We start from the raw sequence: 20254 nt of genomic DNA on the forward strand, positions 1-20254 counted from the left end.
TAGAAAAGAAAAACATGTCACACAAGGGAAAAGGGGGGCTTATTTGTGGTTACATTCTGGTGTCAGGTGAAGACTTTTTTTAAATTCCCCTAGGGTTGTTGGTTTAAAAAAAAAAAAAACTGTGGCTTTGGTTTTGTGCATGTGTGATTTTTCAGACATCTGGTTTTATGCTTTTTGTAGGCAGAAACTTGTTTGATTTTGTTATTTTTATTGTATGTGAACATTTTATGTTGTGAGCTTATACAACTATGGTTCTGCAAATGTAGTTAAGTAAATAAATAATTTAAGTGAGGGCAGCTGCAAAACAACTGTCAAAGGTAGCAGCTGGAAGAAGGCAGACAGAAAGCCCCTCTGTGTCCTCTACCCCTTGGATCCCACCTGGGCTTGCTGCATTTCTTGGCAGTTGCCCCAGAAAGACTCCAAATGGAGGGAGGGAGAGGAGGAAGGAAGAATTTGTGGCCAGGGAGAGGGGTGCTTTAAACAAAGAGATGTGCTACTACAAATTTATGTTTTGTGATTGGGATCTATAGAGATGTAAAATAACAGAAGGCTACACTCTGGATAAAAGGAATTTTCTCAGGATACAAGCAACAGCATCATAGGCACAACCCCTAGTTTGCAGACTAGGTGGTACTCAGCATTTTCCCAGTCTACAATCTACACCCCCTACAGCTCCAAATCTACTCCCAGCTTAGAGAATGCTAGTACTGTACATATATGTGTGTGTACTGCATTAAGCATTCTTTCTGAAATATAGGTATATGGTAGCCTCATGCTAGAATAACTGGACCCACCAACTTGTGTGAAGCTGACTCTCCGAGAGTCACTGATTGAAAGCAGATGGCATGAATTCACTGGCTGCTTTATCAGCCAAGCGTATTTCCTCTGGAAATTCCCTGTGGAGCAATGGAGTGGAGGAATAGATAGATGAGAAAGAAAGAGAAAAAAAGAGGAATATCCATCCTACTCTATAAATAGCACAAGCTATATAGGAGCACAAGAGTGGCCTTGCTAAGATAGGCATAGGCTAAATTTCAACACACACTAAAGACTAAAGATACAAGGAAGACTAGATGTTCATGGCTTAAATGTATTTATTTCTTTTCAACAAATTGTGTACTGCCTTTCTCCTACAAATAAGAACAATTCACCATTATGTACAATTATTATTATTATTTGTTGCTCACTACTAAAAAATTGTCTTAAAACAAATTAGTCTTTAGTTAGTTGTGCAACTAACAAGAGAAGCAAGAACTCCCTAGGGTGGCAGTTAAAAATATTTTTTAAATGATGGTGGTGGTGACCCACAACCAGTAATTAAAAATTACCCACCAAAGACCTGAGTGAATAAGATAGGGTTTATGTGGTATGTAAGATAACAACCAATGTGGCAGGCATGTCTCCCTGGGGATGGCAAGCACTCCTTGGAGGAAGGATAGGATGAAAATGAGACGAACAGTTTAGGCCTAGTTGCCTCCCATTTCACTGCTGTCTCTCTTGTGTAGTTTTCAGGCCAAGGATCTATTCTTTGTAAAGTGTCATGTGCACAGATGGCAATATAAAGGTAATGATTATAGCTGGACAAGAGGGGTTCAGGTGAAATTATCTGGAAACTTGAGTTTCTTAGCTACTATGGCAGCCTTCCCAAAACTGGTGCCCTCTAGGTGCTTTGAACTACAATTCCCAACAGCTCCCATAGCACCAACACAATACAGCTGCGCTGGCTGGGGCTGATTGAAGCTCAAAGCATATGAGGGGCACCAGCTCTTTTTGTTTATATAGCATATCACAGGAGTGTCCTTCATTAACAAAAGCCCTCCAGTTTTATTTGTATATACCGTAAATAGTGGGGAGAACAAGCAGGAGCCTTGAGGTGCTGGTGCATTTGGTCCTAGATTATTATTTTTATATGAGCTTGCACTTGTTTCCCTTTAAGATACTCAGGAAAGTGTTTCATCAGCTTCCCACATATCATTTGTGTGCTTGATAGAATGGAAAGGTCACCCCATTACACTGCCTTCGCCACCCTGGTGCCTTCCAGATGTTTTGAACCGCAGCCCATTGAACACAGTGGGATTTACTTCTGAGATGACATGCACAAAATTGTTCTGCTAAGGTTCTCGGACAGAAAAGTTCCCCTACAACCTTGGTCCACCGTATAGTCTATTAAAGTGTGTTGGGCTCTTCTGAAGTTAGTGGTAAAGATTGAAGTTATCCTGTTGATATCAATGATGCAGCGTTACCGCCCGTCTCCTCGGCTGGGGCAGTGCCGCGTGAGGATGCTGCTGAGACAGCATTCCTGGGCCCGGCGGGGCTGGGTGCAACAGGCTTCCTCCATGCCCCTGGCACAAAAAATGGTGGATGCCCGCCACTTCATAGGGAATGTTGTGGGGGTTGGAACACCAAGGGTCCCCCGCACCCGGCGCCTATGATACCACTAGAGCTGTGGCTCCCAATTAGCGAAGTACTGCGGTCCCCCTGTTTTCCAAAAGCCTACTTTAGGGAGTACTTTTGTACTTCCTACTTTTCGTTATTTTTATTTTTTTATATCTCTGTGTTAGTTTTTGTTGTATACAGTGGTACCTCAGGTTACATATGCTTCAGGTTACATACGCTTCAGGTTACAGACTCCGCTAACCCAGAAATAATGCTTCAGGTTAAGAACTTTGCTTCAGGATGAGAACAGAAATCGTGCTCCGATGGCGCAACAGCAGCAGGAGGCCCCATTAGCTAAAGTGGTGCTTCAGGTTAAGAACAGTTTCAGGTTAAGAACGGACCTCCGGAACGAATTAAGTACTTAACCCGAGGTACCACTGTAAATGGTGCCACGGGCCCCCTGTGTGGGTTACGTGGACCCTCTGGGGTCCACGGACCAACAGTTGGTAACCACTGCACTAGACTTTCCATGTCCGCTGCCCAGGCTTGCGCCCCAGGAGAGTCACTTCCGTGCTGCCTACGCAGCGGTTTGACCTCACCCCCGGAGGAGTGCTCCATGGTCTCTCGGAACAGACGGGATGCCAACAAATATGTTGAGATCGGGTGAGGAGCGATGAGAGTTTTCAAATGGAAATGATATATACATACATGCATACATACATATGTATCTATTAGATTATATTTTAAATGCGTTATTGTGAAATCCCGGTAAGTGTAAGAGCTGCGGGTGATTGCAGAATGCTAACTTCGATGGGGCTACGGGATTTCCTTCGTTAGCTCCAGGGAGGGGAAAGGGGAGGACCTTTCTCCTGGCTCCGCCTCGATGCTGCAGAGATAAGGGAGTTAAACGCTGAACGTGCTGCGCGCGAGTATTTTTGGCCCTCGGTTGTTGCCGTACCCACAGAGGCCGACCAAACTCAGAAGAAGCATACAGATTAAAAAGAGAGTGAGAGAAGACGCTCCCCACTCCAGCCCTCACTTCCGGGTTCCTTTTGACAGCCGCCCGTGTGAGGAGCATAATACGAAAACAATGGCATCGCCACAAGCCTTTTCTACTTCGATGTTACAGATAGGTAGCCGTGTTGGTCTGCCATAGTCAAAATAAAAAAATTCCTTCCAGTAGCACCTTAAAGACCAACTAAGTTAGTTCTTGGTATGAGCTTTCGTGTGCATGCACACTTCTTCAGATACGATGTGTAACCCTAGGGAAGCCACTCTACCCAGAGCTCTCTATCGTGGAAGCCGGAAGTGTTTCTATGGTAACACTGAAGTTGTGACAGCCCGATTGAGAGAAAGTGGGGGATCCCCCGGAAGTAGTGGCGGTTGCTGCGTCAAAAGGGCGGGGCTTCTGCTGGGTGTCAAAGGTCAGTAAATATTGGTGACGTCAGACGGCCAAGATGGCGGAAGGGTGAGCGTAACTGGTATCGCTGGGAGTGGTGCCTTTGCGACTGGGGTGGGGGAGACCTGGGGGCGAATGAGGAGCAGGGGCGGGAGGTTGTGCCAGAGCTCCGCCTCGGGACCCCTGGACTGATTAGGCAGGAAAGAGTACCGCTGGTAATGCATAGAGTGCGTTCCTTTGGCCCTGAGTTAGTGTTGTTAGCCCCGCCCCCTCCCTCTTGAGTCTGGGCACTCTTGTTTTGTAGAGGCAGCCCTGGCGGTGGTCGCGAAGCCTGAAGATGAGGTGTGGGTTTTTCAGGGGAACAGGTTGCGGAGGAGAAAGGTAGGATTGTACTGTATAGTATGGGGTGTGTGTGGCCAGTTTAGGATTGCTTGGTGGTAGGGCAACGTTGGCTGTTTTGGGAAGAGATCTAGGAATTCGGGGCTAATAGTGCGGTGAGGCCTCAGAATTGTCAAAGTGGGCATATCTGGGGACAACTGGAAAAGAGGGTCCTGAAAAACATCCTCTTTGTTACAGCCCCTCAAATGATGTGTTTGGATGTGTGGGACTTGGGTTCAGACTCTCTGGCAGCCTTGGGTAAGCCACTGTGTTGCAGTCTGGCCCGTTTTGTAGGTCTGTTGTTAATATATGAGATTATTCATCACTGACTCGCTTTACCTTTCTTGCCATGTGCATCTTTTGAGCTGCCTTGTAAGGTAGTACCTTAGTGTGACAGATGGTGGGGACATGGAGATTGAAGTGCAGTTGATTGCTATGCAGGGGGTTTAATGGTTTGAGGAAGGCTTTGAATCAAAGGTTGCTTGGCCAAGCCCTGCTCTTAGACCACTTGTATAGTCATTTATATACAGAACTCTAAAGTAGCACTAGAATATGTTCGTGGTTATAGTGTGTTCCATGATGATGTATTAATTGTGGCAAACTAAAAAGGCTGTGTGTGGGAGGAGGGAACCAGTAAATCCACATTCTTTCACTACTCCCCAAACTAAATTATATGATTTAAACAGGTGGCACAGGAACCTCTAATTCACTTGTATGTCTTTGAGGCTGTGTGCTGTAAAAGCCTGAGTGATTATTTTGTTCATACCCTTTTTCATAGATTTCTAGTAAATACTGTAGGAGGCTTGAGTTTGTATTACATTTTTTGCATCGTTCATATCATGTTGTAGGAGTTCAATAATATTCCCTTAAACTTAAATAAGTATTTAAATACCTGCTAAGTTATTAAAGTGCTTTCTATCTTGGTTGTAATTGGTTATTTTGGGAGGTAATATTGAGAAAGGGCAAAAGAGAGAGAAGGAAGGAGGTAATGTGTAACAATTCATGAGAAAAATGGGAGCCTTGGTTTGCAGTAGTGCTTGAAAGTGTAGCACAAGTTTTGAAATCTTTGGAACTTGTGCCTAAGAATTTAAATTATTATTCTATTTGTGGCAGGAGGAGGCCAAGCCAAGGACACAAGTGTAGTACTGTACTGATTTTAAGGTGTTTCTGCATTGGCTCTTGAAAGGGAAGGTCCTGAATTGGGGTTGGAAAAATATTCTGTTAACATTTCATAGAAACAAAGGCTGCCGTTGTAGGATTTGCTGCAGTAGCTGACTGTTCTGCATTCTTTGTCTTGTGTTTATTATGTAAAATTCCCAATTTCAGCTTCATATGTTTGTCCTGTAATAGGGAAGATGGAGGCTGGTGGAGGAGCTGGCTACAGCAAAGCCTTCAGTCAGTCAAAGATAAGGTAGGTGGGTCTGCTTTTTATCCACTGGTAAACTAGAGAAAGAGGATGTCAAAAAGACACAGCTCAAACTCTGATATTTGGCCATGCTGCCTGAGGCTGGTGGGAGTCCATCATGGTCTGGGGGCATCAAGTTGGCTACTTCTGAATTAATGACTGATGACTCCCTTTGTAAGAAAAACCTCTTTGCTTATTATAGTACTTAGTATTAGGTGCCAAGGAAAGGCCATGATCTTTGTGCCCCTGCTTATGAGCCTTTCTCAGGCACCTGCTTGCTAGCTGTTGGAAATGAAATACTGAACTAGTCCTGCCTTCCCCAACCTGGTATTATCCAGCTGTTTTGGACTACAGCTCAGTCCCACACAGCATGGCTGTAGGATCTTGAGGCTGATGGGAGTTGTAGTTAAAAGCAGCTGGAGGACCCCATGTTGGGGAAGGCTGAACTAGATGGACCCACCTTGGCCTGATCTTCCAGGGTAATACTTTGGTTCATTAGAGTAGCATTCACATCTCACAGTCACGTTTCATGTACCTGTTATTGGAATAAAAAATGCTTGTTTGGGGATCAGTTGTGAACATGCTCCTGAAGCCACGTGAGGTGATTGGAACAAGAGCTGTCAGGTTCTTATTGTTTTGGATGTTTTCTTATTGTTTTCTCCTCCTGGTGGCCACACTCTTAGATTGATAAACACTTGGTGTTCTTTGATTGTTAACCCCCAACCCAGGCTAACTACCACACTCATTGGAAATTCAGCCACAGTGTACCCAACAATAAGTATATTCTCCTCTCACTCTGTTACAGTCCACAGAGGCCTTGGAGTTCATGAAACGTGACCTGACCGAGTTCACGCAAGTGGTCCAGCATGACACAGCCTGCACCATTGCTGCCACTGCCAGTGTGGTCAAGGAGAAGCTGGCTGTGAGTGGGCATTGAAAACAGAAATGGAGGGAGAGGCAGGGGCAGGAATGCATATCATTGGGAAGGGCTGGCGGGTTTTCATTTGTGTTTGCCATTTCCCTCTCCCGACAACTTTTTTCATTATTCTCTTTGTTGATTTGGTGTATCAAGCCCATAGCAATGCTAGGCTTTGTGGGATACTGCCCACTCTGGTTCCTCTGCCTTAGATTAGTTTTCATTGTGAATTTCTTTGTTTTTGTGAAGACGGAAAGTTCCTCCGGTGCGACAGAGAAAGTGAGAAAAGGGCTCTCCAACTTCCTGGGTGTTATCTCCGAAACATTTGCACCTTCACCAGATATGACCATTGACTGTGACGTCATAACCCTGATGGCAACCCCTTCTGGAACAACAGAGTTATACGACAGTGCCAAGGTGCCTCTAGCCTCTACCCCCAAAAGGTGGCCTCTGTCCGCGCCATTAATGTCTTGTGCTCATATGCTTCTCCCTGTCTGTCCTCTTCCAGGCTCGGCTGTACAGCCTTCAGTCTGACCCAGCCACCTATTGCAATGAACCTGATGGTAAGTTGGGGGCTGATTTGGACTGAAAAACCGCACAGTCAGGGAAGTGTTTGGGTGAACTATCTACCTGGAGGGTGACTGAAGTCCACAACATGCTGTTTGCTTTCATAAAGCAAAACCTGATGGGATGGCCCAGATTTTGAAATGCAGGCCTTACTAAAAGAAAAAGTAACTTCTGGGTTTGGGGGCTGCAGTAGAAAGGTCTGAAGGAGGTAGGGTGACAGGTTGGGGATTGGTGCATGATGCAGTGGAAGCGTTATGCTTCAACATGGGAGGCTATTCTCAGAATTCCTGCTCAGCCACGGGTGACCTCTGGCAAGTGGGACTTTTTGCAAATAATGAGGAAGGGTTGCAAGGCACCTGCTTCTCATGAAAAGCCAAGTTGCACCTTCCCCTCCCCTCTCCTGCTGCTTTCCCCCACCCTCTGCCACTCCCCCTATCCTCACAGTCTTCTGTGCCAGACTGGCAAGGGTGAAGCTACCCTGTCACCTTCTAGGCCTGGAGAGGATAGTTTTGCACTAGGATAGTTTTGCACTCCACTTTCCAGCCATTAGTGGCTGCACACACATGCTGGTCTTTTAAGGTCAGAAGAGTCAGTTCTGGCAGGCTGAGATCCTACCTGCAATATAGGTACAGTGGCGCCCCGCAAGACGAATGCCTAGCAAGACGAAAAACCCGCTAGACGAAAGGGTTCTCCGTTTTTCGATGCGCTTCGCAAGACGAATTTCCCTATGGGCTTGCTTCGCAAGACGAAAACGTCCTGTGAGTCTTGCGATTTTTTCGCTTTCCCCCCCTTTTTCTAAGCCACTAAGCCACCAATAGCCTTTTAGCCGCTAAGCCTTTAATAGCCGCTAATAGCGCTAATAGCGCTAAGCCGCTAATAGGGTTGCTTCGCAAGACGAAAAAACCGCTAGACGAAGAGACTCGCGGAACGGATTATTTTCGTCTTGCGAGGCACCCCTGTATGTGGGCAGAAACCATGGAAACTTGAGCCTAAGAACAGTGTAAGGCAGGGGTGTAGAAGCTTTTTAGGCTAGCCAGCCTATATCCTTATCACCCCAGCCCTGGAGGGCCATCTTGAACCCCCAAGCTGGACAAGATTGGCCCACAGTCCAGAGGTTTTACATCCATGGCATAGCCTGAACTCTGCCGTCTGCAGAGTGCCTTAAGAAAGGGCAGGAACTGTAAACAAATGTGTGGGAAGTCTTCTGGTGGATGCCTGCCTGCCAAACCTGCTTTGGGGATGCCAGCTTGGAGCATTAAACCTACATACAGGTGGAGGGTGGGGAGGCATTTTGTGGAATTAGTTGAATCTATGTATTGTTGTTGTTTCATTTGTTCCTTGTCTTAGCCAAAAAATCTCAAGATGATTAATAATAAAGGATACAATACAAATTCCAAAATTATATAGGAGATTCAAAGCACTGAAAGTGATCATACTTAATAATTTAAGATATAGAGGATTTAAATAATCTTGGAAGAATATAGATATGTTATTTCTACCAGATGTTTATGTTTTATACCTATGCTATCTTTTTTCTATTAGTTTATGTATGACTGTAACCTAGTATGTGTTGAAGATGAGATATAGCAGAAAAGCATGCATATATATATGTGTGTGTGTGTGTGTAATATATGTGTGTGTGTGTGTAATATACAGTGGTGCCCCGCAAGACGAATACCTCGCAAGACGGAAAACCCGCTAGACGAAAGGGTTTTCCGTTTTTGAGCTGCTTCGCAAGACGAATTTCCCTATGGGCTTGCTTCGCAAGACGAAAACGTCTTGCGAGTGTTCCGATTTTTTTTCGCTCCCCCCCCTTTTCTAAGCCGCTAAGCCGCTAATAGCCTTTTAGCTGCTAAGCCGCTAAGCCTTTAATAGCCGCTAAACCGCTAATAGCGCTAAGCCGCTAATAGGGTTGCTTTGCAAGACGAAAAAACTGCTAGACGAAGAGACTCGCGGAACGGATTATTTTCGTCTTGCAAGGCACCACTGTATATATATGTGTGTGTGTATGTGTATATGTATATGTATATAAAAATAAAATGGCCAGAGCAGCAAGAAAAGGAGAGGGGGGAAATAATCATTATATATTTAGGGAAAGAGGCAAGTCTTTAACTGGTGGCAATATGATGTTGATGTTGGTGCCAGGCAAGTTTCTTTGGGAAGAGAATTCTACTGAAGAGGCCCCTTTGTGCCTACCATTTCTTTGTTTTTCTTGTATCATTTACACACACGCATACACACACACACATCCGAATACTTTCTTGGTGATGCAATGTCATTGTACTGGAGTAATTTCCCTGTGGGGGGTATTAATTTTATTTTAAAAAGAATGACAAAGCAAAGACATGATAATGGTTAGGAAAATCACCCCTCTTCTTTCTATAACGCTATAATTTGGGATGACTCAATTTGATTTAGTGGTAGGTTCAGGAAAGGTAAAAGGAATCAGCAGTTTTACACAAGGCATAATTAACATTTGAGATTTATTGTCGCTAAACATGGGGTACCTATATTGTAAAGGGCTTTAAAGAAAAGGATTGAACAAATTCATGGTTGCATGATCTCTCAACAGCATTGAGGCCAAATGAACATAGTTAAAGGAACTTTTTGTGTGCAGAGGCACTGCTTATATTATGGGGATGGGGCCAAAAGGGGGCTGCCCCTTTTACTTTTTGTCATGGCACCCTTGGGTACTGTCTTCAGAAAACATATTCCACTAAAGCCAGGAAGGTGTGGATGTGTCAATGTCCAGATCTTGAGAATTTCAATGTGTCTAATCTTCCAACCCCCACCCACCATTTGAGCTCTCTGTACAGTGGTGCCCCGCAAGACGAACGCCTCGCGAGACGAAAAACTCGCGAGACGAAAGGTTTTTTCGTTTTCGAGTTGCTTCGCAAGACGAATTTCCCTATGGGCTTGCTTCGCAAAACGAAGCTTGCCCCCGCACCCCGGACCTCTTTTGAAGCAAGGGGCGGCGGGAATAATAATAATAATAATAATAATAATAATAAATAATAATTTATTATTTGTACCCCACCCATCTGGCTGGGTTTCCCCAGCCACTCTGGGCGGCTTCCATAGAAACAAAAAATACAGTAAAATACCACAGATTAAAAGCTTCCCTGAACAGGGCTGCCTTAAGATGTCTTCTAAATGTCAGGTAGTTATTCATCGCTTTGACATCTGATGGGAGGGCGTTCCACAGGGCGGGCGCCACTACCGAGAAGGCCCTCTGCCTGCTTCCCTGTAGCTTTGCTTCTCGCGCGCGCCTTCCCCTCTGTCCCCGGACCCCTTTTGAACCAAGGGGCGTCAACGGGGAGAAGCGATCTTCTCCCCTCCGCCCCTTGCTTCAAAAGAGGGACCCTCTGTCCCCGGACGGTCTCCATAGGAACGCATTGATTGATTTTCAATGCATTCCTATGGGAAACCGTGCTTCGCAAGACGAAAAACTCGCAAGAAGAAAAAAGTTGCGGAACGAATTAATTTCGTCTTGCGAGGCACCACTGTAATATATCTCTGTCTATAAGCCTCTCTCAAATAGCAGACACTGAAATCAAGGCTTCTCATCCATGGCTATAGTTCCACAGTTAAGCAGGCTGTGCTTTATCTCTTAAAGTCCATGTCACTTTGTTTACACTGCCAAAGTAGCTTTATCTCACAAGCAGCAGTGTGGCAGGAATCCCGTTGTCATAATCACACACAGCACAGCATACATTACAGGAAAAACAAGTTAACGTAATTTTCACCACTGCCTCCTTGAGCGACTGCAGTCTGTCATGGTGTAGTGCTGGTTTTGGTTTGTTGTCCAACAAACTTTGGCCATTTAAGAACATAAGAGCCTGCTGGATCAGGCCAGTTGCCCATCTGATGCGGCATCTTGTTTTCACAGTGACAAAACAGATGGCTGTAGGAAGCACACAAGCAAGACAGACTTGAGTGCAACAGCATTCTCCCCTCCAGTGTTTTTCAATAACTGGTATTCAGAAGTATACTGCCTCCAGCAGTGGAGTAGAACATGGCCATCTTGGTTATTAGCTGTTGTGGGCTTTATCCATGAATTTGTGTGATCCTCTTTTAAAGCCATCCAAGAGCCATCACTGCCTCTTGGGGGAGCAAATTTTATATATGCTTTTTGGAAAAGTACTTTTGTTTGTCCTGAATCTTCTAACATTCAGCTTCATCGAAGGTCTCTGAGTTCTAGCATTATGAGAGAGGGACAAAGACCTTTCTCTGTCCACTTTCTGCGCACCATGCATAATTTTGTTATTTATTTATTAGGTTTGTGTACAGCCCTTCCTCTGAAGGTCACAGGGCAGTTCATAACACGATACAAAGTGAAAATGCAAAATACATAATACAACCAACAAACACATTAAAAAAGTCATAGAATGATAATCAGCCAAATGCCTGGTTGAAGAGAAGTGTTTTTACCTGGCACCTAAAGATAATGTAATGAAGGTGCCAGGCAAGCCTCCTTGGAGATGGCATTCCAGAAACAGGGAGCCATGACAGGCCCATGCTCGTGTTGCCACCTTCCAGATTTCTTTAACAATACTTTCCACCAGTCTTCCTGGGAAAGATGTTAAGCTAACCAGACTGCAATTTTCTAGGATCCCCCTTGGATCCCTTTTCAAAAATTGGTGTTACGTTGGTCACTTTCCAGTCCTCAGGTATGGAAGCTGATTGTACCACTTCCGCTGTGATATGGTGGTGTTTCTTCCATCCTCTACAGGACCCTCTCAGCTCTTTGAGGCCTGGCTATTGCACTTCAACCTAGAGGAGAAGAAAGGGGAGATCTCGGAGTTGCTGGTGAACAGCCCTTCTATCCGCGCGCTCTACTCCAAGATGGTAAGGTGGTGCAGTGTGGCTTAGTCCCTTGATCTTCTGGGTCTTGTTTTCAAACAGTTGCTCTAGAAGTTAGCTGCTCACATTTATCTGTGGGGTGGTGCTGTTCTCTGTTCTGAAGGAAGAGGCAGGGCTCCAGAACATGCCCATTGCAATTCCTGTGTAATGCTTTTGCATGCAGAAAATTTGGTTTCTAACAGAAGATTCTAGGGAGCAGCAGTGTCTTAAAATCTAAGGGTTTCTTCTCTTACCTAATCGGTAGACGTAATCTCTCTACCGATAATTCCCTACACACATTCAGCCATGCAGTCTGTCTTATTAGTCCCCCCAGTGTGGAGGAGTCTCTGTATATGCATGCAGGGCCTGTCTCACACTTGGTGTTGATGGGGCTATGGAGTGCAACCCCACAACTGCCTTGCTCTCCTGGGTGAACCTATGAGGGGGTTGTGTGTACTCCCCTAATGTGATTCTGGTTTAAGACAATTGTATCCACTGCATCCCTGTTCATTCTTCTGTTTCCTTCTATTGACATCAGGTGCCAGTGGCTGTGTCCCATTCTGAATTCTGGCAACGCTACTTCTACAAAGTCCATCAGCTGGAGCAGGTGAGTTTGTAGAGGTTATCTCTGGGAGCGACTGAGACAGAGTCAGTTTTTCTCTATTGCAGGATGCAGTAAGGGGCAACACAAGGGTGTCTGAAGGAGGGTGCAACAGTGTCTTTCCAGGACAGTCTTCTAAGTCACATTTCCAGAGAGAGGCTCTAAGTTCAGGGAAAGATGCTTATAGGTCTTTCTCATGTGCACCTGTGGGCACACAGAGTGGCTCCTACCTCATCCCTTAATGCAGCTTGCCTGCCAAGCCCTTCCTGTCTTTTTTCCTGAATCAGACAGTGTGTCACTTAGCATTCAGTTGCACTGTGGAACAGCAGAACCCTTGGAAATGTCCTAGGCTTGTAGAATTCTTTGAGATTCTGGCCTACTCAGTTTGGGGGTGGGAAGTGGTAAGAGAGTGCCGCTGCTTCAGACTACAGGAATCATGCCCTTATGAAGAGACTGGAGCAGTTGGAAGAATCAAGCATGCAAGTGGTAAGGCGGCATATGTGGTCACATTTCAAATGACTTGGAAAGTGCAAGATGCAAAGTGCAGCTTGAACTAAGGAGAAGTGGAAGGAGTGGTTGTTTTGTATGGTGAGGGATTGTTTGTTAGCAGGAAACTCTTTGCTTGTGCCAAGACATTTTAAAGTCAAGCCTTTGTTAGCCCAAGTCTTGTCAGCCTGCCAGAATCATGAGCAATGAACACCAACTGGTAAACCTGCAGATGAGGGTTTACACTCAGGCCTATGGGGTTCCTGTTGATCTGTTCTGATGCTCAGGTGAGGACTTTCCATAGTACCTTCCAGGGGATTGAGGGTTTGCCTTGAGGCCTGACCCCAGAAGCTTCTGTCCTACTCTTGGGCATGTCCCTTTGGTTTAGCTCTATAAGTATTTCCTCTCTTCCCCTTGCTTGCCACCTTCCTTCCCATGTGCAGCTGTCAGAAATCTTTTCTCACCCAGGAGTATGAGCTCTTGAACTCTGCCTGCAGGGGTAGCCTTGTGCCCTCTTCCTGGTCAGCAGGTGAGCAACTTCTGACAGCCATCTGAATTCCTTTCTGTCCCAGGAGGAGGTCCGGAGAGAGGTTTTGAAGCAGCGGGCAGAACAAAGTGTTCATTCAGAGGAGCCAGGCTGGGAGGAGGAAGAAGGTTAGTGAACAGAAATTGCTTCCCAGCTGGGCAAGATGCCTGGAGGTGTCTTCTGACCCTTTTGTTTATAGTTTCCTGCACTTTATGCACAATTTATTTATTGAAATGATGCCTACTGCATCTTTCCACTAATACCTTTGGGGGCAACTTCCATGCCAAATTAAAACCATGCAAGGATAAAATACAAAATAGAACTCAGATCAACATCAGAAGAGCATCTGCCTTGAGAACAAATACAATGACTAAACCATTCATGCTTTTTATCTCCAGAAATTGGGACAATAGAGAAGAATTCACTTGGTGCCTAAAAGAATAATAAAGGGGAAGGGCCTTCCATCATTTTGGTGCAATGCTAGAAAAGGTCTTGTCTTTGGTAGCCACCTGTCTAACCCCTGAAGGTGTAGTTAATTGAAGCAAGGCCTCAGCTGATGAATTCAGGACATAAGCAGATCTATTTGACAGTTGACAGTTCTTCAGGTAACCAGTTCCCAGGTCATTCAGGCCTCCACATAGTTGAGAACCAGCATTTTGAAATCTTCTTGGAGACAGATTTGGAGTTGGTGTGTTTTCATTGGGCCAAAAGTTGCAATATTGGCTGCCTCCTTAGCAGCTGGGCTTGTTTTAGCTATTTAAACATGGTGAGGGCCACTATTTGCTCCTTTCCTGATGGAGTCTGCAAACATGTTCTAGCCCCCTAAAGTTTTGCTCTGGGTTGCAGTGCAAGTGTGGGTTTTTCTAGGCAAGTTGCCCATCCTCCTCTGTTTCTGTTTGGGGATTCCCAGGTTTGTCTGCCTTGATGGTTAATGTAGCCCTATTGGTGTACAGAGTAACATAAGCCACACATATATAAAGACGGGGCCCTCACCTGAAGTTTCACTAATGAATCCAGATGAAGTTTTTGCTTGTCTTATTGCACAAAAAAATCTTAGTTGCTGTTTTGCTTAGCAGTGTTACAATTTTTGGACATTTTTAAAGCTTGGGAGAAAAAATTGCAGGCATCCTGGCAGGGGGAAATTAAATGGCTTATTGCATGGTAGTGCCCCCATTGCTAAGAAATAACACGCCAGGAAGTACAAAAGAGAAGGGCAGGGGAGAGAAACCTTCTCTTTGGAGGGAAACTCCTGGCATTATTAGTATTCAGAAGGCTGTAAGGAAAACTTCCTGATCAGTCTTTCCCTTACCAAGTCAGAGGGAAAAGCAAGAATTTTCCCCTGCTTGTTTCCCCCGTCTCATTTTCCCCTACTTATGAATGTCATCAGTGACACATTTTCTCACCCGTTTTGCCTCACTCTCTCACCTCTTCTACCGCAGAGGAATTCCTTGGGTCATCCTCCTCCCAGTCTAACGTCTGCTCGCAATCTCCCCAAGAGGTGAAGCCAGCTTCCCCCACCTCTGCAGCAGTGCTCACTCCGACCCTAGAGGCATCGGTGGAAAGCTGGGCTATGCTGAGCACTGCCCCGGCAGAGGTGACTCCATCTGAAAGCAGCGAAAGCATCTCTTTGGTGACTCAGGTTGCAAACCCTGCTGCTGCTGCTGCTGCTGCTTCACCTGCTGTGCCCTTACAGACTGGAGCCCAGCTCTCTGGGGCAGGGGACATCTCTCAGAGGCTGCAGGAAGCTACCGCAGAGGAGCAGACCTCACTCGCAAAGCCAGCGGAGCCTGCACATCCTTCCCCAGCTGCTCCAGAGGCAAAGCCTTCCCCAGAGCAACCCAAGGAGCAAGTGGAGGCCAAGCCAGTGAGCAGGACAGAGACTCTGCGAGAGGATGGGCCGATGGATCTGCGACTCTTTGAACTCAACTCCGACAGTGGGAAATCCACTCCCTCCAACAATGGGAAGAAAGGTGGGTAGCCTGGACAGTGCTCAGTGAGCCAAACCTCAGCCCTCTGTAAATGTGCATTAGCATGTGGAAAGTTACCCATTTTCAAGCCCCTCTTGATCCTTGACAGCTGTGGAACAGCACCCATTTCCATGTTGGTGTGGTCTGGCTACAAAGGTGTGGATGCCGCACAGCCTTGAGTGCATTGGTTGTTATTTAGTGATTTACTTCCTGCTGTGGCATTTGTGGTACATCAAAAGCCTTGAGCACGGGATGCCTCTGTTGTTCTTTTCATTTCAGGCTCCAGCACAGATATTAGTGAGGATTGGGAAAAGGACTTTGACCTGGACATGACTGAAGAAGAGGTGCAGTTGGCCCTCTCCAAGGGGGACATCTCTGGGGAGGTGAGTCCTTGCAGGCAGCCAGGTCCAGAAGACCGCCCCTGGGGTTCTTGGGATGGTGGCAGAACATATTACAAAGGCCTTTTGAAAAAAGGCTGCTGTTTGGTCACTGGCTTACTCCCGGGAAAGGGTTGTAGCGTTGCAGGCTTAAGAGGGCTTTCAGAAGAGACAATGAGGACCTTATTTTTCTTTATTTTGTTGCTCACACCTTTGTGACACTAACATGTACATGACCTGTGTTGGACACAGGCATGTCCTTGTGCTTCAGAAAAATGCCACGCCTGCTCTTTTGTAGAAGAGGAGCAGCCAGGCACTGAGGAGGAGGAAGAGGAGGACTATATTAATGCTTTAGTTCTCTCTCTGGCAAGACGGCTGACTGGGATCCAATCACTTGTATCTTCAAGGCCACATCTATTTTAGCTGAATTTGGGGAAACCACTTGAAGTATCCGTTGGGTTGAGTTATTTCAATTGTATTTGTTTGATTTCCTCATTGCCAACAGCTGAAAGTCTGTAAAATTTTGATAATAAACCTGATTTGCAATGGGGGTTGAATAATTTTGATTGCAACTGTATATATGGCTTCTGGTCTCAGGTTTTAATAATGTTTCAGCAGCACATAGACTGGATTGCTTGGTTGGTTCTTTGCAAGGCAAAGGATCAATCAACTTAAAATGCTTTAATTTGCTGGCAGCTCTTGGTGTAATCCTGTGCACAATCATTGTGTGACCTCGGTCAGTGCTTGCTCTTTGTCTCTTTGTAACATCCTACCTTAAAACACCTTTCTTCTTGCGCTCCCTCCCTCTCCTACTGCAGATGGAAGATGAAGAATGGGAAGACTGGGAATAACATGGGGCCGTCACTTCTGTGGTGCATCTTGGTATCTTCCCCCACCCCCTTCCCCCCTCCGCACCATCCAATGTGAATTAAACCACAGAGCAACCGGTTCCTTTTTCCTGTGTAAATGTGTTCCGGGCTGGCTGCATCTCATCTCTGCTGAAATCCTGTTGGGGACCTTGGACCATAACCCACACTTGGATCCTGGTGGTGGCTGGTATCACGTGGGGCTGCCGAAGAGCCTCGGCAGAGGGAGTGGGGCACAGGGATAGGTGCATCTTCCCAGTAGGTCCTCTGGACTATTGCTTCTCTCAGAGCTGTCTCAGTGTGGATTTATTTTCCTTTGGGGAGGGCACGGTTTGAGGTGGGTGTCAGTTGATGGTGGTTTGGGGTGGGTGTGAGGTGAGTCTGATAATTAGGATTATTATGCCTGTTCTTCACTAGGCCGGCCACTTCCTAGCTGTGCCTCCTTCTGTGTGAGTGTTTTCATGAAACCCAATAAGCTTTTAGAGAAGGAGAAGACAACCCCTCTAGCATGGTGTCTGATTGCTCCTACCCATTTCCCTTAGCATCTTGCACTGCCTGATAGGAAGCCAGGACATTGAAAAGCTGGGAGAGTCCTCTCATCCCTACCTATCACTCCTGAACTGCTCCTTCTCTGCTTTTCTGGGACTTGAAGCACTTTTTAAAAAATAAAAATGAAATCTTAAGCCGAATCCTTGCTTAGCAGCACGTGACACTAGCGGGAGCATCTGCTGCACAAGCTCCCCTGAATTGAACGCAAGTGGAAGGAGATGTTCCTGCTGGGTTGTGCTGCTGAGACCTTCTTTGAAAAGGGCTGGGTGTGAGTTTCTGTGGAGCTGCTGAATGGTGCAAGTGCAGCTCCTCTGCTGGTGGCCTTGCTATTAGGCATCCCTGAGAAGCACTGACGGTCAGTGTTGAAGGACCAGCATTTGCCAAAGCCTCATGCCCCTCTTTCCCGCCCCCACTTGGACTGATGCATTTGTCAATCTCTGTCTATGGCAGCCATCGCCAACTTAGTGAAGGCTAGTATGTAGCAAGCCTCTGGAAAAACCCCATCCCCAGGGAGAGGTCTCTCCTGCTCCCCAACCTTGCCAAGAGCTACAACTGCCTACAAGGCTGTGTTCCTTCCTTGCCCACATCCCTCTGACCTTCTCTAGGCATATCTGTTTCCTTTTGGTGCGATCCCCCCTTTTCCTGATATGCTCCTTGCCACAACATAGTTGAGTCGAAAGCGTATGTAACTACTTGAGCATCTCTGACCTCAGAACTGATTAGCTCTGTTCATGCTTTTCTAAAATGGGTCCAAAATGGAAATGGGCTTCCTCTCCATTAGGAAGTTCTCGTGCACAAACTCCGTTGAAACAAATGGGAGTTGTGCAGAGGTTCAGCATCTCTCTGATGCATACAGCTGTGACAGGAAATGTGCTTATGTTCCTCCCCAGTGATGCAATATAGGCTGGTTTCATACCAGAGCCCCTGTGGTTGAGCCTTCAGAAGCATCTGATATTTGTCAGAGCCATCCAAAGGCGACTCCCTTCCAGCCTTCTCACAGTGCTGCTGCTCATTCATTCATCTTCTCAACAGTGCTTGGCTTCTTAAGAGTACCAGACAGGAATAAGAAAGTTCCTGCTACTATTTCTCTTTCCTGCTCCAATTGGAAGCCAAACACTGCCAAAAGGAAAGTAAGCAACTGAGCACGCAGCAGTGCTGTGCGAGAGCTGGAAGGAGGCTCTCCATGGGTCGCTTAGTAGCTGTCAGAATTTATAGCTGCTACAGTCACCTCTCCTAGAGGCTTCTGATGGTGTGGAGACATGTTTGCAGGCTCCTGTATGAGCCAGCCCATGTAAATGAACCCCCATTTGGGGGAAACTAGCAACAGAGTCATCCCTAAAAGCAGATTAAGGGGAGTGAAGCACCCAAGTTTCTTGGTTGCTTTGTTCACAGTATTCTTGTTGTGTTTGTCCTCGGTCCACATGAGCTGTTGCTTCTGAAATGGGGATCAGTGGTAGAGCACATACATTCATGCTGCATCCCTGTCTCAGTCCCTGCCATCTCCCTTTGGAAAGATCATGTAGCAGCAGGAGGTGGGTTTGACCTTCTGCCTGAGTTGCTGGTATTAAGGCCACTTCTGTTCCTGTGATCTAAAACAGGATAGATTTTTGGGGGGCAGGGTAGCATGTGCCCCACTGCCCTTCTCCAGCATAGTGCAAAAATGAATGTTCCCTGCATTTGCAGGTACGAGCTCCACCACAGTCTTGAGGGGGCTGCTTTTGGATGTGTCTTAATCATCCATATGAGGGCCTGGCTAAGCCACGGGACAAGAAGATAGTTTAGAAAATGAGCTATGTTCTATATCCCCTTGAAGACTGGATCACATTGAGTTTAGCAGAGCATAGGGGTGCCAGGAATCAGTGGTGTGACATCTGCCTAGAAGAGCCCAAATCCAAGTGTCTGAGAAGGATGGTGGTTGTCAAGGGACATCTGTGGCTCCTGGGTCAGCTTGCTTTTTTAGATGTGTCTGTGTGATGATGGGGCAAAGCATGGTAGTAGAGAGCCAGATTCTGTTTCAAGGAAGGGGACGAGGCTCATTCCCAATTGGGGTTGGGGAAAAGTACTGAGGCTCTGATTTCATCATAATTCTCCATAGTTCATTTTCTTCTCTCTTGGTTGTGCAATATTCTCTCATTTTTAAATTATACTGCAACTCCCTGGACTGTTTTCTAGCTGGGGTGAAGAAGTGACTCTAACAGCTGTTTAGTTTTGTAATGATGACTTTCTCCTGAACCTTTTACAGACTTGCCGTTAACAGCAATTAAAAGAGTTCTACAGAAATGGCCTGGTGATATTGGTTTCTTGACTCCCCCCCCCCCAGCCAACCCTGTTGTGCAAGTAGGTGTAGCAGCCATAGTCTGGGAAGTGTGTGTTTTTTCAAATTCAGTTCAGATTCAAAGTCTTAGGAAGAACTTTCTGACGCTGATAACTGTTTGACAGTGGAATCAACAACTTCAGAAGGTGGTGGTTTTTCAACCGAGGTTGGCTGCCCACCTGCCAGAGATTTGTTAGCTTTGATTCCTGCATTGTAGGCTTGGACTAGATGACCCTTGGGGTCTCTTCCAACTCTGCCATTCTATGATTCTCTTCCTTTCAGAGATGCCAAATAACACACTGCTGTCTTAGAGGGGATGTGCAACAAGACAGGCTGTATTGCCAGAATAGGGGTTACAACTAGCTGCTATACTCTTGGAAGGTATGGTGGGATGGGAGGGTGAAGGATCTGTACCCTCTAGCCTGAAGGGCAAGGTGTTTAGGGGTGGCTGAAGAGGAGAGAGAATGTGGGAGTGGCAGTGGGATCCCTCCCTTCCTCCCCCCCGCCCCAGCTCTAGGTCCACCATGACAAAAATAAAAACAGCTGCTTCCTTCAGATTCTGTTTGGAAAGTTCCTTCTTTGGGGCCTTCATGAAAAGGGAGAAAGAGCACTCTTGGGAGCAAGTAATCCACAGCCCCTGCTTGGCCTCTGGCTGCAAGCGCTCTAGTTGCCTTGTTCTGCTCTT

At 46.2% G+C, this 20254-nt stretch overlaps 1 protein-coding gene across 5 annotated transcripts; it reads left to right on the forward strand.

Annotated features, from left to right (window-relative positions):
* The first annotated feature begins 3792 nt into the window (after nucleotides 1–3792).
* Nucleotides 3793–19535, forward strand: BSDC1 (BSD domain containing 1). Of its 5 annotated transcripts, XM_081203913.1 has the most exons (12): nucleotides 4064–4156; nucleotides 4352–4411; nucleotides 5504–5564; nucleotides 6364–6480; nucleotides 6724–6891; nucleotides 6983–7037; nucleotides 11774–11889; nucleotides 12422–12490; nucleotides 13543–13624; nucleotides 14936–15466; nucleotides 15743–15846; nucleotides 16659–19535. In XM_081203913.1, exons 1-12 carry the CDS (start codon nucleotides 4113–4115, stop codon nucleotides 16689–16691), a joined length of 1440 nt encoding a protein of 479 aa, XP_081060039.1. In that variant the 5' UTR covers nucleotides 4064–4112; the 3' UTR covers nucleotides 16692–19535. The 5 variants fall into 5 exon arrangements, with proteins under 5 accessions (XP_081060043.1, XP_081060042.1, XP_081060041.1 ...); XM_081203917.1 differs by lacking the exons at nucleotides 4064–4156; nucleotides 4352–4411 and adding an exon at nucleotides 3793–3844; XM_081203916.1 differs by lacking the exons at nucleotides 4064–4156; nucleotides 4352–4411 and adding an exon at nucleotides 3800–3844 and having other exon boundaries at nucleotides 5480–5564.
* The last annotated feature ends 719 nt before the right edge of the window (nucleotides 19536–20254 follow it).

This window comes from Podarcis bocagei (genome assembly GCF_964188305.1).
Source record: "Podarcis bocagei genome assembly, chromosome: 7".
Classification (NCBI taxonomy): domain Eukaryota; kingdom Metazoa; phylum Chordata; class Lepidosauria; order Squamata; family Lacertidae; genus Podarcis; species Podarcis bocagei.